Below are 14,645 nucleotides of genomic sequence, written 5' to 3'. Positions count from 1 at the left end.
AATGATAGTTCCAGTTTTACCTACTTCTTACACAAAGACCGTATTCTTTATACAATAACCTAGGAAAAGTTCAGTCGAACTCGGGAGTTTCCCACGCAAGTCCAAACACCGGCCTCACCGTCCATCTATCAGCCGAGAACACCAGCCGCCCCTCATCAGCAAGCTGGATCGGATCGACGTAGATGTCAAGGGTAATGCGGCCGCTGTATAGTTCGGAAACTCGGAAGATAACATATATCGAATCTTCCGTGGAAAGCCTGGCCATCTAGAAGAATACGTGATTTAGCTTATGCAATAGTCGGACTGGAGGAGGAGATTATTTACCTTGTGGTATTGAGCATCCGACATAAAAAAGGGGGTATCTCGCCCCCCTGGAGTAGTCTTCACTTCAATATAATATTTGGGTCGTGAGCCTCGCCAACTACTCGAGAGAAGACCCTTACTTATGAGAATTGCTGTTAGTTTACTGCTATAGTCTTGGTACTCGAGGTCAGACGTTTCAATTCCGGACCAGCCGCCCATATCCGCGTATTCCGGGTGCACTGTGACGAATTTCCGAATAGTACTTGTCCAATTAGCCCTGGTAAACCCTCTGAGAGCCGGGTTCATTGAGGAGAGAAGCTCGTAGACCTAGGATATCGTTAATACCATTCTCGGTTTGATAGGGGTTATGGGAACACTTACGAAGAGTTCCCCCGCGGCTCCTACTTTCTTGTCACGCTCGAACCGGGGCATACCCAATTGAGGATCAAATAGATCATGTTCGTTGAAGATCGTGCTGTCGATGGTATTATTGCCAGTCATAACATCTAAGAGCACCGAAAGATCCATTGCTTCCGAGAGGAGTCGGCTTCTCCTAGCCATCCGTATCACTTGTGATAGAAGAGCACAATACTCTTGAGTTGCCTTTCTCTGTCTTTCTGCGATAGTCGTCATGAATGGATCTGGCGAAGGACTCGTTCGTGCGGATGAAGAGCGGTATCTACCTGAACTTGTCCCAGGTGTAGAATAATATGTGTAATCTGTTGCCGGTGTCTCTGGATCCTCATGCGGTGATTCGCTGTCGAAAAGGGGCGTTGCCGGCTCTGAGGGAGGCGGGCGTAGTATTCGAGGGGTAGAAGGTTCGACGAGCGTGGGTGTAGAAGCAAGGGTCGGTGTGGTTTGATTAGTGATGATATCTTCTTGATCGTCCTGCTTTGGTATGGTAACTTCAATAATGCCATATCCGGTAAGATAATGATCAACTTGTCTAGGCTTCATCGTCAAGACGCCTTGAATTAATAACGACGCACTAGAGTCAATATCCCCCTTGGAGTTTGTCCCGGGATCGGTCATCATCCACTTCATTAAGCGATCGGGAAGAGTAGAGAGGTAGGATTTATCTCGCAAGTCTTCGTCACGCGGGACGTATATTTCTAAGCCATCTTTATCGTCGATATGGATCATGCCACGGTCGACATCTTGGCTCACAGTCTGTCCGCCTATGGTGAGTACTAGTTTTGTTGATATTTCCGGTGTCTCCCACGTGCGTGAATTGCGGAGCAGATCGTATAACGCTTGGCCATCACCTTCAATCCGAGGGCTCCTGAAATGAGTTGCGATGCTACGAAAGCAATTTATTAGCAGAAACTCCTATAATCTTAGAGATGAGTCGACTTACCGAAGTAGCTCATATGCCTTTTTCCTGATGTCTTGGATTGGGTCTGATATTGGCATTTTTAAGCCTGAATCCAAAACAGACGTCTCCTGGACTAGTCGTGATAGATACCTATCCTCGAGGCCCGCCCACTTTATCAGAGGTTTGAGTCTAACAATTTCGTTCACGGTGAAATCGAGAATTTTGACTTTGTCGTAGAAAATATCACCAAGTTTCTTGCGATCGATAATGCCAAAGCCCGTCTCCGCCGAATGCAAGGCTATGTTGCCACCAGCATCCCTAACCGGTAAGATTCGACGTTCTAGTAACTTCTCGGGAGAAGTATCGAAGTGTTCGAGCTCGATATATGAGTTAAAAGTCCAAAGGAGATCTTTAACGTGCTCCGTCGTGGCCTCTTCCGGATCCAGTTCCAACAATTCGTTGTAGATAATATCGGCGTCTAGCCCACGTACAGCTAGCTTTTCGACGAAAAAGCTCTCGAGATTCCCGTCATATACATTTCTCAAGTTTACCTTACCTCGAATTGCTGATGAGGTACACCATAGACACTGCGATGGGATATACCACTTATGGGGACCGACATCCGCAAAAATCAAAGCATTGTTTTTGAATGCGTTTCTATAGATAATATGGTTAGCATAGTTAACATATGTTTAACATGTATTTCGGTTATCTAATATTACCTCATTTCGTTTAATGCAGCACTAGATAGTTTCATAGTACCTAATTCCGAGTATAATTCTCGAATTCTATCAACGGGCCCCGGGGGATTCGATTCTTTGACATGCTTGAGCTCTTCCACAATATGATTCCATGAGCACTTCGGGATTTTGAGGGTTTCCTGGAGGAATGTTTTGAAGTTAGGGAATCCCGGAACGGAACCCTTGAATTGTGCATCATATATCGGGAGGACTGGAAAGACGGTCTCCATACCCATTGGCCCATTGAGTAGACATTTACTGGGAATAACCCAAGTCGACTTACGCTGCTCCCAAGCAGGTATAAACAAAGCTCGATGCTCCTCGAGAAACTCACTAGTTTAGTAGTTAGTCTACCTGATATGAACCCAGTTCTAGCCTAAGAAATAATGCATACATACCGTATCTGAGCCTGTTTCGTTTCTTGTATTTCTTTGCCTTGTGAGTCTAAGCACTCTGCATCAAGGCGTAAATATAGACGCAAAACGCGCAAAGGGTCAACAAAATCGCTCGCAGAAACGTTGGAAACACTTATGCAAGAGAGAATGTCAAGATAGAACTTTATACTGGTGCTAAACTTCACCCCAAAAGCGCGTAAGAAGTCCCAATGAGACAGCGGGTCTGAGTCATCGTCGATATGAAGGAAAGGAAAAAACTCTCCCTCTCGCATGAACTCGTCACGCCTTTTCAATAATACCGGTAGAGGGAAATATGTTTCTGAAAGGTCTTTTAGATGACCACCTTGGCATGGTACCTGCAGCTCTTCCAGGTCTTCTGTCAGTTTGGGTGTCACACGGGACTTTTCTAAATCCCAACTTTGTTTCAAGAGATTCAGAAGCTCTGAAGGTAGGTGCTCGGCGACGAACATACACTCGTTTGAAAGCATGTCCCCGGAATGATTGAATAGTCTTGAGTAATTGCGAACCTTAAGGCATGTTTCGAGCCATTCTCTCCACGTCAGATCATGTTCCGTTGATTTTCCTGGGTCGTCTTCGAAATATTTTCTATTTATAAAACGAATCTCCCACTTTGGAGACTTGTCGGCCTTGGAGATTAGTTCCCAGAATCCCTTGTCCGAGTAAGACACATGTGATTTCAATGGATACAGAGACCCGCGATCATCACATAGCCACAAATCCTCATAATCCTCTAACTTATCGTACGTGGAATCTTGTTTGTGTGTTAGATAGAGGAATTTGAGATGAGAGAGTGAAGCTTGGTAGTTTATCCCTGAAACATCCTTACTCCGATATTCGTTGAAGACTTTGACACGGACATGGCGCACTGAAGCAAACTTTGCATCGAGATGAAGGAACAACTGTTTCCTTTCAGATATTGTTGTTGCGGCGGGGTCTATGAGGTTAAACCCGATATCATCCGGGATTGCGAGTCCGTTTATCGTAGTTGCAAAATGCACATCAACTTCCCTTGAACTAACCCATTTCTCGTCGATTAGGGGGATCAGTTGTAACAACTTAGTTCGCATTATCGTGCTCGGCAATCCGTCTTTAAAGAATAGACTTAAACATCGGGCTGCACGAGCGTGCCAATCAGAATCGGTCCCCGTGGATCGCATCCTGGACGTATTACTAGACAAATCTCTCGATACTCTCTTAAGAATCTCATGTCGATCCATGTTCTTGAGTCCATAATCTTGGAGAATATCGAGGTCGCTCGTCTTGTAATTAGATGAAATATAACTGGCTTTGTCGCCGGGGAGGTCTTTAAATAGGGGATCTCCGTGTTGATCAAGTGTGTCCCATGTGAGTCGTCTTGCTTGCGATATCTGTCTTTGGATCGTTGAATCCCGCAAAATCAAGATCTCTTCAACGGAAATACGGGCTTTGATCTTATCAACGAGCCTTAACCAGAATGGGTCCCATGGATAGTCTGATAACTTTGGAAGGTAACGCATCCACTGATACTTCAAGGTCGGGTGAAGGCAAAGCGATCTCATTGCAACTACGAAAGCCATTGCAAGTGAATCTAATAGCTGAATATTTCGGGATGAGGTGGTCACGATATCTTCTCGGTTCGCTTGGGTTACGAAATCGCTATGGATTAGGAACTAGCCAGCTCATTAGTATTGGATTTATTTGATACATATTAAGTTCTCAGGGTATTTCTCACATTGAATCCCGCTCGGCGGACTGGAAGAAATGCGAAGACTTCCTGTTGTTCGATGAATGGTTCATCATCATATGAGAGAGGAAATGCGAGGACGACCGGAGCAGTGCTGTATGCTTTCGATGCGGCTTCCTGGGGAGAGTACGTTCTGTTCTCATTATGAGGAAGATTACGTGCAATATACTCCACGATGTGGTATCTCTGTGTTGTATGGGTCGTATTTCCGCCTTGGGTATGAATCTTCTCGAGTATGCGATTGCTGACTTGTTTGGCGTGATTTATTTCAAGTAAAGAGGATGATATCTCGGTCCCAGCATCGTCGTATATGTGCACCTTGATTTGCTTTAGCTTCTTTAGGAAAAGGAGCATCGTAGGCTGAAGCTCGTTCAACTGATTTAGGATGTTTTGTCGTCGCGCATCTTCGGTGCCTAGGACATCGTTGGGATGCAAAAACAATGTAATTCTAGTCAAGGGCGTCGGTATCTCTTCTGTCGGTTTGCACCATTCCGGAGATATCATTCCCATACCGGAATCGCCTTTTCGGTGAGTAAATGTGAATGAATAGTCTCCAGACTGAATGTGGACTTTCCATGCTGCCTTGAAGACTGACTTGAAGCCAATTCCTTTCTCGCCAATGTATCCTTGAGCCCCTGTCTTTGAACTCGCTCCAATCTTACATATCGCTCTTAGATTTGCTTCAGTAAAGCCATCTTCGTTGCATTCCACGACAACTCGATCCTTATACACATCAAAAGACACGTATGGCACGACGCCTGAAGATTCTGCTCGGGAGAAGCAGTTATCCTCGGCATTTTGCAAGAGCTCGAAGATCCATCTAACGTCCTTAGTATAGAGATTCTTTGCCAGTCTAATGTAGCGTTATGTCAGTATCTCTTCCTATTTCCGGCAATAAGGAGTTCGTACGTTATGACACTGGTTCCTACCAGCGTGTGAGCCATAAGGAGTGCTTCTTGAACTTGACGGCGAGTGTCTGCGGTCATAGTTGCATAAACTTCCTCGCCGAGGTAGCCATGCTGCTTGGAAATGCTTTGCACGAGCCGGCGTGCTGCTTCTTTCCTAGAGATACTGGAACTTGCCATATTTAAGAAGGCTGGAGACGTATTTCGTATGATTAAATGATGTTTTTTAGTATATCTGTATTGTCTCTAGCAGTATAAATTCTACTGTATAAGTGATAAACAGAAAGTAATTTAAAGGAAGTTGTAGCAGGTCGAATCGAAAGAGTATAGCACAATATAGTCAAGTGCTTAGTTGTAAACATGCAAGGGATACCATGCATCTTTATACAGGCTATCGGTCGGATGCATTGCCAGACAGCTTGTCTTCGGCCCGGGAAGCTTACGCTCCATCCTCGGGACCGTGCCCGTGGTTTCGTCGGTACTTGAAGCGCGCGCTTACACGAAAACCTCGGGGTCTACCACGACAAGACCTAATCAGGCTTTGCCAGGTTAGGCGTGCAACATGAATGGTAATTTTAGCATGCGACATTTTATTGGTAGCAGATATATTCCCGAGGCTACGGTCGCATTGCGTTGACCCGTTTGAATAAGCGAGGAAGAGTAGCGCACCTAGATTCGGGAGGATTTTCTACTTCTTCGTATATTCCGTATCACATTACTGCCTAGGTCATTGGTTATTACACAATTTTCCTACCACACCTAAGAGGAAATATCGGATAGGTACCTTACCTAGCTATTGTTTGGGGGCTGGGCAAATGTACGCATGTCACGGTCACATTCGACTTATGCAGTTAGGTTTCAAGTCCAGTGAAGACTTTGGACGTGTTTTAATTGCAACCAACAACATGCTGGGCACAGCCTCGAATTGGAATGAACTCGGGTTAGAGTCCGGGTTTAGCTGGTTCCATTAGCACAACTTTTCAGCCGTTTACCACTCGGCCTACTTACTGCTCATTTAGTAATCGTCTCTTCGTTTAATGTGCCGAAGGTGGTTTTCTCGACACCAATTTATCTTACATGTGCGTTTGAAGAGACGGGCTGAATGATGCTTAGTAAGGTATTATGAGCTCTTTCTGTTGGCTAGCTGTAGTATATTTCCCTACCCAGGCAAGTCAAGGAGTTAAGAGTCATTGAAGACTTTAAGGTAAAGAGTATAATAGACACCTAGGTAAGTTAAGTACCTAAGATAGGTAATTTTATATACGTTTAAATAGTCGATAATTATTTAAGCAATTTGCTCATTGAAATATCATGAGATAGAAGTGGCTTATTAGAGTCACAAAGCGTGAATACTTATGGTTAATTAAATAACTAGTAATACTATGGATGGTTATCGATAAAGATTCTGCCGTCCTAACCAGTGAAGCTAAGCCTCTTAGCTCTACATACGCACACACCGCCCAGCGCCAATCAGCCCCAACCCAACCCCCACTTTCCGTCTTAGGCGTCTTCTGTCCCGCCTCTCCCACCTTCGCATTCGCAGTTCGCAGTTCGCAGTTCGCAGTTCGCAGGCAGCTATCAGGCCGAAATTTCGAGAACAGAAGCAAGTCGCATCTAATCAACATTCCAGCCCGCCAACTTGACTCACCTATATACTACCTAACTCTTCACCTACGATATTAGGGAGTTAATTTTCTTTCCTTTCTTTCGCTTGGCCATACATTAACTACCAGTGAAACCTCTCTTCTCATTCGCTTGGGACTCAACCGACTGGCTGACCCCTCAGTTGAATTCTTTAACAAACCAAACCAACCATGGTACGAACTGATATCATCTAATATCATACTTCCCCTTTTCCTATCCTACCCTATCCTACTCTACCTTATCCCGCCTTTTCCCAATATACTTCTTACCAAGCCGTATACATGCATATAACATAATACTAACCCTCCCTGCGCACCCTAACAGGCGACAACAACAAAACAACGCCTGGCCCTCGCCATCTGCGACTTCCTATCTACCTCCCTAACCGACGGCACCCTCTCAGCCGAGGACAAAGACAGCATCGACGTCGCCATCAACTGCATCGGCGAATCCTTCAAAGTCGACCCCACCGACCCCGCCGCCGTCTCCGCCGCCACCGGCACCCAGAACCTTCTACAGATCTACGGCGTCTACGAGAAGCTCAAGTCCACCACCACCGCCTCAGCCGCCAAACCCGCCTCAAATACCGCCGGTACCTCCGAGAAGGCAAAGGAACCTACCGATGACGAGAAGGCTCGCGCCGAGGACCTCAAGGCCCGCGGCAACCGCGCCATGGCGTCCAAGGACTACCCCGCCGCCATCGACCTGTACACCCAGGCCCTAGCCCTACACCCCCGCAACGCAATCTACCTATCCAACCGTGCCGCCGCCTACAGCGCCGCGCGCGACCACGCCAGCGCCCGCGCTGACGCCGAACAAGCCGTCAGCATCGACCCCAAGTACACGAAAGCCTGGTCGCGACTCGGCCTAGCCCGGTTCGCTCTCGGCGACGCAAAGGGTTCCATGGAAGCGTACCGACAAGGAATCGAGCACGAAGGCAACGGCGGCAGCGAGGCCATGAAGAAAGGTTTCGAGACGGCAAAGAGACGCGTCGACGAGCTGGAAGGCGAAACCGCAGACGCAGCACCGACAGCACGTGGTGGTGGTGGCGGCGGTGGTGGCCCCGACCTAGCCAGCCTAGCGAGCCTCTTCGGCGGCGGCGGCGGCGGTGGAAACCGCGACGGAGCTAGCGGTGGTGGTGGAGGTGGTCTCCCTGATCTCAGCAGCATCATGAGCAACCCCATGTTTGCGAGCATGGCGCAGAACCTGATGTCGAACCCGGACATGATGCAGAACCTAATGAGCAACCCGCGTCTGCGCGAGATGGCCGACCGTTTCTCCAGCGGCGGCGGTATGCCTGACCTAGGTTCTCTGATGAACGACCCTAACATCGCCGACATGGCGAGGAATATGATGGGCGGCGGCGGCGGTGGTGCCGATGATGGGAGCAACCCCGGTGCCGGGCGCGGCGCAGGCCGATGATCGACTTTGCTTGGAGATAGATCCTGTCTCATTCATCTTCAGCGGAGTTGTATAGGGGTTTCCAGGCAAGATGATGCGAAGAGCGTAGCGTAGCGCTGTGAGAGAGAAAAAATCGGAACAAAGTTGGTTGGACGGGGGGAATATGAAACTATAACCAGTCACGGTTCTTACATTTGTCTGTTTTACCCTTTTGGTCTTTTGGTGAATGAACGGATGAGGGTGATGGATGGCCGGGTTTAAGCTACGTAGACCACGAGTAGACTTTGCTTATAACAGATGAGCACTCACGGTAATAATAGAAGGCGAAAAATGGCAATATAAGGGTTTACTATTTATAATCCATCGCATCTGCTAACTGAGGTCCTAATGGTCCTAATGGTACACTGCGAACCGTGCGTGATGATAACGAGACAAGTTGATAATCTCGGACGAGGGAAGCAGTTGAAAAAAGGGGTAAAATAAATCAGTACTCGTCTAAGTTCTTCCACCGTACACCTCGACTCCGTACCATGCTGTAGTGTCCCTTCGTTTTCTCCTCCAAGCAACAATATGCCCAGCCCCGAAACACATAGCTTTTATGTTTTTTGTTTAGTCCTCGAATGCTACCGACCGAGAAATCAAGAAAGGAGAAAAAATACCATGCCCGTTTTTTTGTTTCTCACCCCCTTTTCGCCCTCCGTCATCCGTATTCCTGCGATCAACCGATAACTAGATATTTTATAAATCAGAACCGAATAACACGCAATATAAAGCATCCGTAATTAACATTCTGCATCCCTTTGTCTCCGACGCGAAAAGCCTTTTCCGCAAAAATGCATAACAATACATATAATCGGAATCGTAAAAATGCGCACGAGAAAATGAGATGCATATCCGTAGGCAAAGGGGAGATTAAAATAGAAATAATGCGTCATCGAAAAGTACCGTTTGCAATGCCGATTTACTTTGCGCGAGATGTAGTAATTCCGCGCTTTTGCGAGGGTTCTGTGCCGTCCTTGTGGCCGGACCTGGGGCTAGGTGGACCTCGTCTTCGACCCCTTCCAGCGCGGTAGCGGCCGCGGGTTCGGCCGCGGTAACCGCCTCTACCCCTACTGGGACCTGGTAGGTTTTGTTTGGCTTCAGGAGATGGTGAATGTTCGTGTTGTTCCCGTGGGAGTTTGCTCTCCCTTCGAGAAGGTTTTGTAGGTGTGGGCATAGGTTGGCTAACAGAACGAGTCGGGCTATCTGAAAAACAAAGTGGTGGTGGCTCGGGACAAGACACAGATTGAAGCGTGTTCCGACGAGGCTTGGAGTCGGGGGCGTCGAACACTGTTGATTGCGCGGCAGACTCGGGAGATATGACAGGTGAAACGGCATCATCATTTTTACTCGGGGGGATCGCATCGCAAGCTCTTATCGCAGTAGATACAGAAGCGGACTCGGAATCAGCCGGTGGCGTATTGTCAGAGGAACTAGCTGCCTCTTCGACGTCTTCGGCCCAGCTATTTCGCATAGGAGATGTATTGTTTAAATTTGGCTCGGCTGTAGAACGGGGTGTAAACTCGGGCGCACCAGGATTCAGCCTTGAACCCTGTTAGAGGTTAGTATCAATCAAAAAATCATGAATGATTTTTCGACAGATCTACCTCTTTTTGATGCCCATTTGGAGTATTCACAACCTCCCCGTTCGCCTTTCCTGCGATAGGAGAGTTCTCGGCCGTCGATACCGGCCGCGGTGCCTGGGTACCATTTGAGGCGCTGACACCATTTGCTGGCTCGTCGACGGACCCATCCGTCTGTATGACACTTGAAGTTGCCGCACTATCGCTAGAAAGTTCTCCATTTTGCTTATCCTCCTTTGATTCCTTGGGCTTGAGGAAAATTTGTTTGGACCAAAGCTCGGCGTATTTGCCACCCTTGGAAATCAACTCTTCATGGTTCCCTTGTTCAGCTATCTCCCCATTCGCAACGACGAAGATAGTATCAGCATTCATAACGGTTGAAAGACGGTGCCTAGATTAAAATCAGTATAACGTCACAGTATCCAGCGGCTAGTTGTTAACATACGCTACGATGAATGTGGTGCGACCTTGGCATAGGGTACGAAGACCGTCCTGGATTTTCTGTTCTGTGTCGGTATCGACAGAACTAGTCGCTTCGTCGAGGAGCACGATCTCGGGCTGCTTGAGGATAGCCCGTGCGATCGCAATTCGCTGCAGTTCGCCACCGGATAGTTTCCTAAGTTTGTTAGCTAACAAAACCAATGCCTGTCGGTTGAATTGCAACTCACACACCACGCTCGCCGACGCGAGTCTTGTACCCCTCCGTAAAGCCCATTATATGGTCATGAATTGCCGCTGCTTTACAAGCGCTATAGACATCTTCGTCTGTAGCTGATAGCCGTGCATATCTAATATTATTTACCACGGTGTCGTCGAAAAGAATTGGTGATTGCGGGACAATACCAATAGACTGTCGTAGACTACGTACGAGGCAACGTTAGTAGAGGCAAAATCAAGAGATAGGAGGACATAAAACACAATCCACCCCAGAAGACATCCATTTAAGAATTGAAAAAAGTAGACATGGACCATACCTTGAGATCGTCACATCGCGAATATCCTGGCCATCGATTTGGATAGAGCCACCTGTCACGTCATAAAAGCGATCAAGGAGCTTCAGGATCGTTGACTTCCCAGCCCCCGTTGCGCCAACGAATGCCACCGTAGTGCCAGACGGAACAGACACTTTCACGCTCTTCAAGATGTCCTTCTTCTTGTCGTAGCTGAAACTGACATTCCGGAACTCGACTTTACCACCCTTGAGCTTCAGGGGTTTAGCATCGGGCTTCTCAATGACGGTTGGCTTCGTCGTCATTACGTCAAGAAGCCTTTCGGCATGCACCAGATCCTGGCTGATGTTCTTTCCGAGCTGAGAGAAAAAGCGTAGAGGTGATGTGAGCTGACCCCAATATGTCAATAGCATGACAAAGTCACCAGCAGTAGCCTGGCCATTAGTAATCTGGTATACAGCCAAGAACGCTCCAGCGAGCAATCCTGCGAGAAGGATTAAGTACTGAAAGGCATGCCCAACAAAGTAGCTGTAATACAGGGATTTCGTAGACGAAACGCGAGAGTTAACTGCCACACCGTAACGTCTCTCTTCGTATGGGATCTGGTTGAAGGCACTGACGGTCTGCCAGCCTTGAATACCAGCCTGACGGATATAATGTTCCTCAAAATACCTAAAGAAAAAGAATCAGAACCGAGTCCATCAAGAATTAATTTTCTAAAAAGGCAAAAGAAATTCAACAAAGATCGGGGGTGAAGGTCTTGGCTGAGCTACTGGAACATAGAAATTGGGCCACTTACGTCCTAACCATCATCTTTCTTTTCTCCTTAAAGCTTGAGATGATATGAGTGGCAGCTTGGATGAACGCCGTGCCAGTTGCAATAGTGATGAATCCTTCGTACGGCCCGAATTTTGTCGACAGGTATGTGAATGCAATGACCAAGTCAATTAGCATTGGCAATGCCTGGAAACATATCGAGTCCAACATATTCGAAATAGAGGTCCCATTCGAAATAGCTACGATAAGATCCGATGAGCTCTTAGAATCATGGAACTCGGAAGAAAGATTCATAATGTGAGAATACGCAGCGGTTGTGAGGGCTTCCCCAGAGTAGTGCTCGATAGGTAGCCATAGCATCTGCCTCAAGAAGTTAATTCCAGCCTCCGAGGCTAGAAGTCGAAGCCCAGCAAAAATCGCGACTTGAACCCAAGGATTACTGTCAGAAACACCGCTCAAGGAATCCATAACGGCGCCATACTGCCGAGGAATTAGGAAATTGAGCACATTTCCAGCCAGCAGGCACAGGCCCACGAGAGCAGCGTAGATTTGCAGGCGACGATTCTTGACAGGCCAAATGTACGGAAAGAAAATGAGAAATCCCTTAGCATACGCAATCCAGCTACCCTCATTCTTCAGCCGCTTCTCAATCTTCTCTCGAGAAATACGCTGCTGACGTTCCCATGGTGATTCGACGTCTCTGGGCGAGTTAGCCGTCTCCGTGTTAGTTGCATCCGTATTTGTACCCTCCGAGTTTGTCCCATAGCCGCTATCCGCCGATGTGTCGACACCATTCGCTCGTTGGCCTGGCTTTGGGAGTAGAGGGGCCCGTTCCTCGTCATCATCATCATCGTCGATTCCGTCTTCTCGCCAGACGAAATAAGCCAAAAGAGCGCCTAAGGCAAGAATGCAGCGAGCGATGACGATAGAGGCGTCCAGTCGGAGGAAGGCTGCTGAGTTGTCACCAGTTGTTGGGGTCGTCACTATCGGCTCAGAGGCTGCGATGAATAGGAGTGCAGCGTTGAAAGGCTCCAACACAAACGCGATAAGCCACGATCCGTAGAAGGGATACCAAACTGTATCCGACCCGTCGCCGAGACTATTCTGCTCGATTCCAAAGATTAGGATGCAAGATAGCAAGCCGATAACTGTGTCCTGGGATGGCCATCGACTCCACGTAACAATCTCAATTATCTTGAGGATAAATTGAGCCACAAAGGTGCATAGAAAGCAACAAAGAAGGCAATATATAACCTTGCGTCGAACGTGGGTTGACTTCTTCGAGTCCGAAGTCTGCAGTGTGCAGATCGCAATGGCTGAGGTGACGGCGAAGTATAGGAACACTACAAGGGGGTAGACATAATGCAGCGTAACCTGCACACTCTGCAGCTCCAGTCCCATCATTCTCTCGGCCGCTACCTGATCGAATGGTCCGAGCCCAAAGTGCGTAAAGGTCCGAAAATAGCTGAATGGGCTGGGGGGAGTTCAGTGCAGATCAACGGCGAAGAGGCGGTGAAAGGATGGGTAGGTCCTAGATACTAGATGGTCAGTTCCAAGTCTTCTTTCGAGTTATTTAAATAGGTTATGGGAGAAGAGATGAGCAGTAGAAGCATTAGCAGCAAGTTCAACGGAATTGCGAAGGTTGCATTGATTGCTACTATCCGAGTAATAGGGACTTGTGTAGTTGTAACTGATGGAGTTTTGGGATTTGAAGACGAGTGTGGGTGGTAGGTAAAAGGCGAGAGAGAGGGAAACTTGGAAGTTACATGACGAGGACATCAGATGATGTTTCGTCGAAACGACATCCAACTCATATCTGCCCAAGTAGAAGGACCAAGCCATTTCTAAGTAGTTTAGTGCTGGCTCCAGTATCGCTCTTCCTCCATGAAATCATGAGAGTAGCTAGCTCTTTCCTTACTGCCTCCTACATCACCTACTCGTCTAAGCAAGTGATGTAAGTGATGTAAGTGATGTAAGTAATGTAAGTGATGTGTCGGCAAAAGGTAGGAGGTGACATGACTGCCTGACTAAGGTAACTAATCGCCAAGTCCCAAGCTTTAACAGAGCCTTCTGCCATTACACCACAATACTAAAAAACAAATGCATGGTACTATATAGGTACATTCCAATACGAACTATGCATGTATGTATGTGAATGACGATTACCTTATACAAGCCTTTAAAGTTAGAAACCCACAACGGGGGGAAGGGGGGCAGGGGATATTGTGAATGGAAGGTTATAGATAAAAAGGGATAGCATCATAACCATAGGTCATTTCGAATCTTTTGTGATGGAGTGGTCGATGCCTAATGCATGTAGCGAGGTAGGTGGATCGTGGATTAGGAGGGAGCCGCCTTTGCAGCCAAGACATCTTGTCTGATCACGGTTCTTATGCCGGAGGGTGTCATAGGAAGAAGAATCACAAACATTTGACATAATGCAGAAACTTACTTAGCCAGGTCATAATCCCTCGAATAATCAAATCGCTTCTAGTAACACCAGCAGTGCTCCTATGTATGCAAGTCGATGAGGCTTAAAGCTCGAGTGGTAAGCCTGTTGGTCCGGTCGTTCATAAGAGTCCGGCATGAACCGTCTAACCAAGGAAGGACGATCTGCGGCGATATCTAAGCCTTGACCAACGCCTGGCCTGTATACTTCCAACAAAAGTTATAATTAACTTTGTAAAGCGTAGCAGCCACGTGAAAGAGTAAGTCGAATGCCGGGTTCAGCCCTACGGGTGACGCACACCTGAACTGCAGTTTATTGTAAACTGTAAGAACAGTGGATAAACGGTAGATGAGGTCAGACCTAGACCGGAAATAACGGGACTAAAGTTAGTGAAGAGGAC

General features: G+C 47.4%; 3 protein-coding genes across 3 annotated transcripts; 1 reads left to right on the top strand and 2 right to left on the bottom strand.

Moving 5' to 3' along the window:
• Positions 1 to 70: 70 nt before the first annotated feature.
• F4817DRAFT_356018 (uncharacterized protein) lies at positions 71 to 5,582 on the bottom strand (the record flags this gene model as incomplete). Its single annotated transcript, XM_049305735.1, has 8 exons — positions 71 to 265; positions 325 to 630; positions 685 to 1,603; positions 1,661 to 2,275; positions 2,341 to 2,691; positions 2,757 to 4,423; positions 4,486 to 5,350; positions 5,407 to 5,582. The coding sequence occupies 8 exons, from the start codon at positions 5,580 to 5,582 to the stop codon at positions 71 to 73; spliced, it is 5,094 nt and encodes a 1,697-aa protein (XP_049163249.1).
• A 1,356-nt stretch (positions 5,583 to 6,938) lies between these two features.
• On the top strand, positions 6,939 to 8,807 carry F4817DRAFT_324791 (uncharacterized protein). Its single transcript, XM_049301681.1, has 2 exons — positions 6,939 to 7,219; positions 7,371 to 8,807. The coding sequence occupies exons 1-2, from the start codon at positions 7,217 to 7,219 to the stop codon at positions 8,466 to 8,468; spliced, it is 1,101 nt and encodes a 366-aa protein (XP_049163248.1). The 5' UTR covers positions 6,939 to 7,216; the 3' UTR covers positions 8,469 to 8,807.
• A 601-nt stretch (positions 8,808 to 9,408) lies between these two features.
• Positions 9,409 to 13,200, bottom strand: F4817DRAFT_356016 (uncharacterized protein; the record flags this gene model as incomplete). Its single annotated transcript, XM_049305734.1, has 6 exons — positions 9,409 to 10,038; positions 10,094 to 10,460; positions 10,515 to 10,685; positions 10,738 to 10,929; positions 11,044 to 11,691; positions 11,819 to 13,200. 6 exons carry the CDS (start codon positions 13,198 to 13,200, stop codon positions 9,409 to 9,411), a joined length of 3,390 nt encoding a protein of 1,129 aa, XP_049163247.1.
• Between the last annotated feature and the right edge of the window lie 1,445 nt (positions 13,201 to 14,645).

This window comes from Daldinia loculata (genome assembly GCF_022478755.1).
Source record: "Daldinia loculata strain CBS 113971 unplaced genomic scaffold F4817scaffold_3, whole genome shotgun sequence".
NCBI classification, from domain to species: Eukaryota; Fungi; Ascomycota; class Sordariomycetes; order Xylariales; family Hypoxylaceae; genus Daldinia; species Daldinia loculata.
This window is presented reverse-complemented; position numbering and strand designations above follow the sequence as displayed.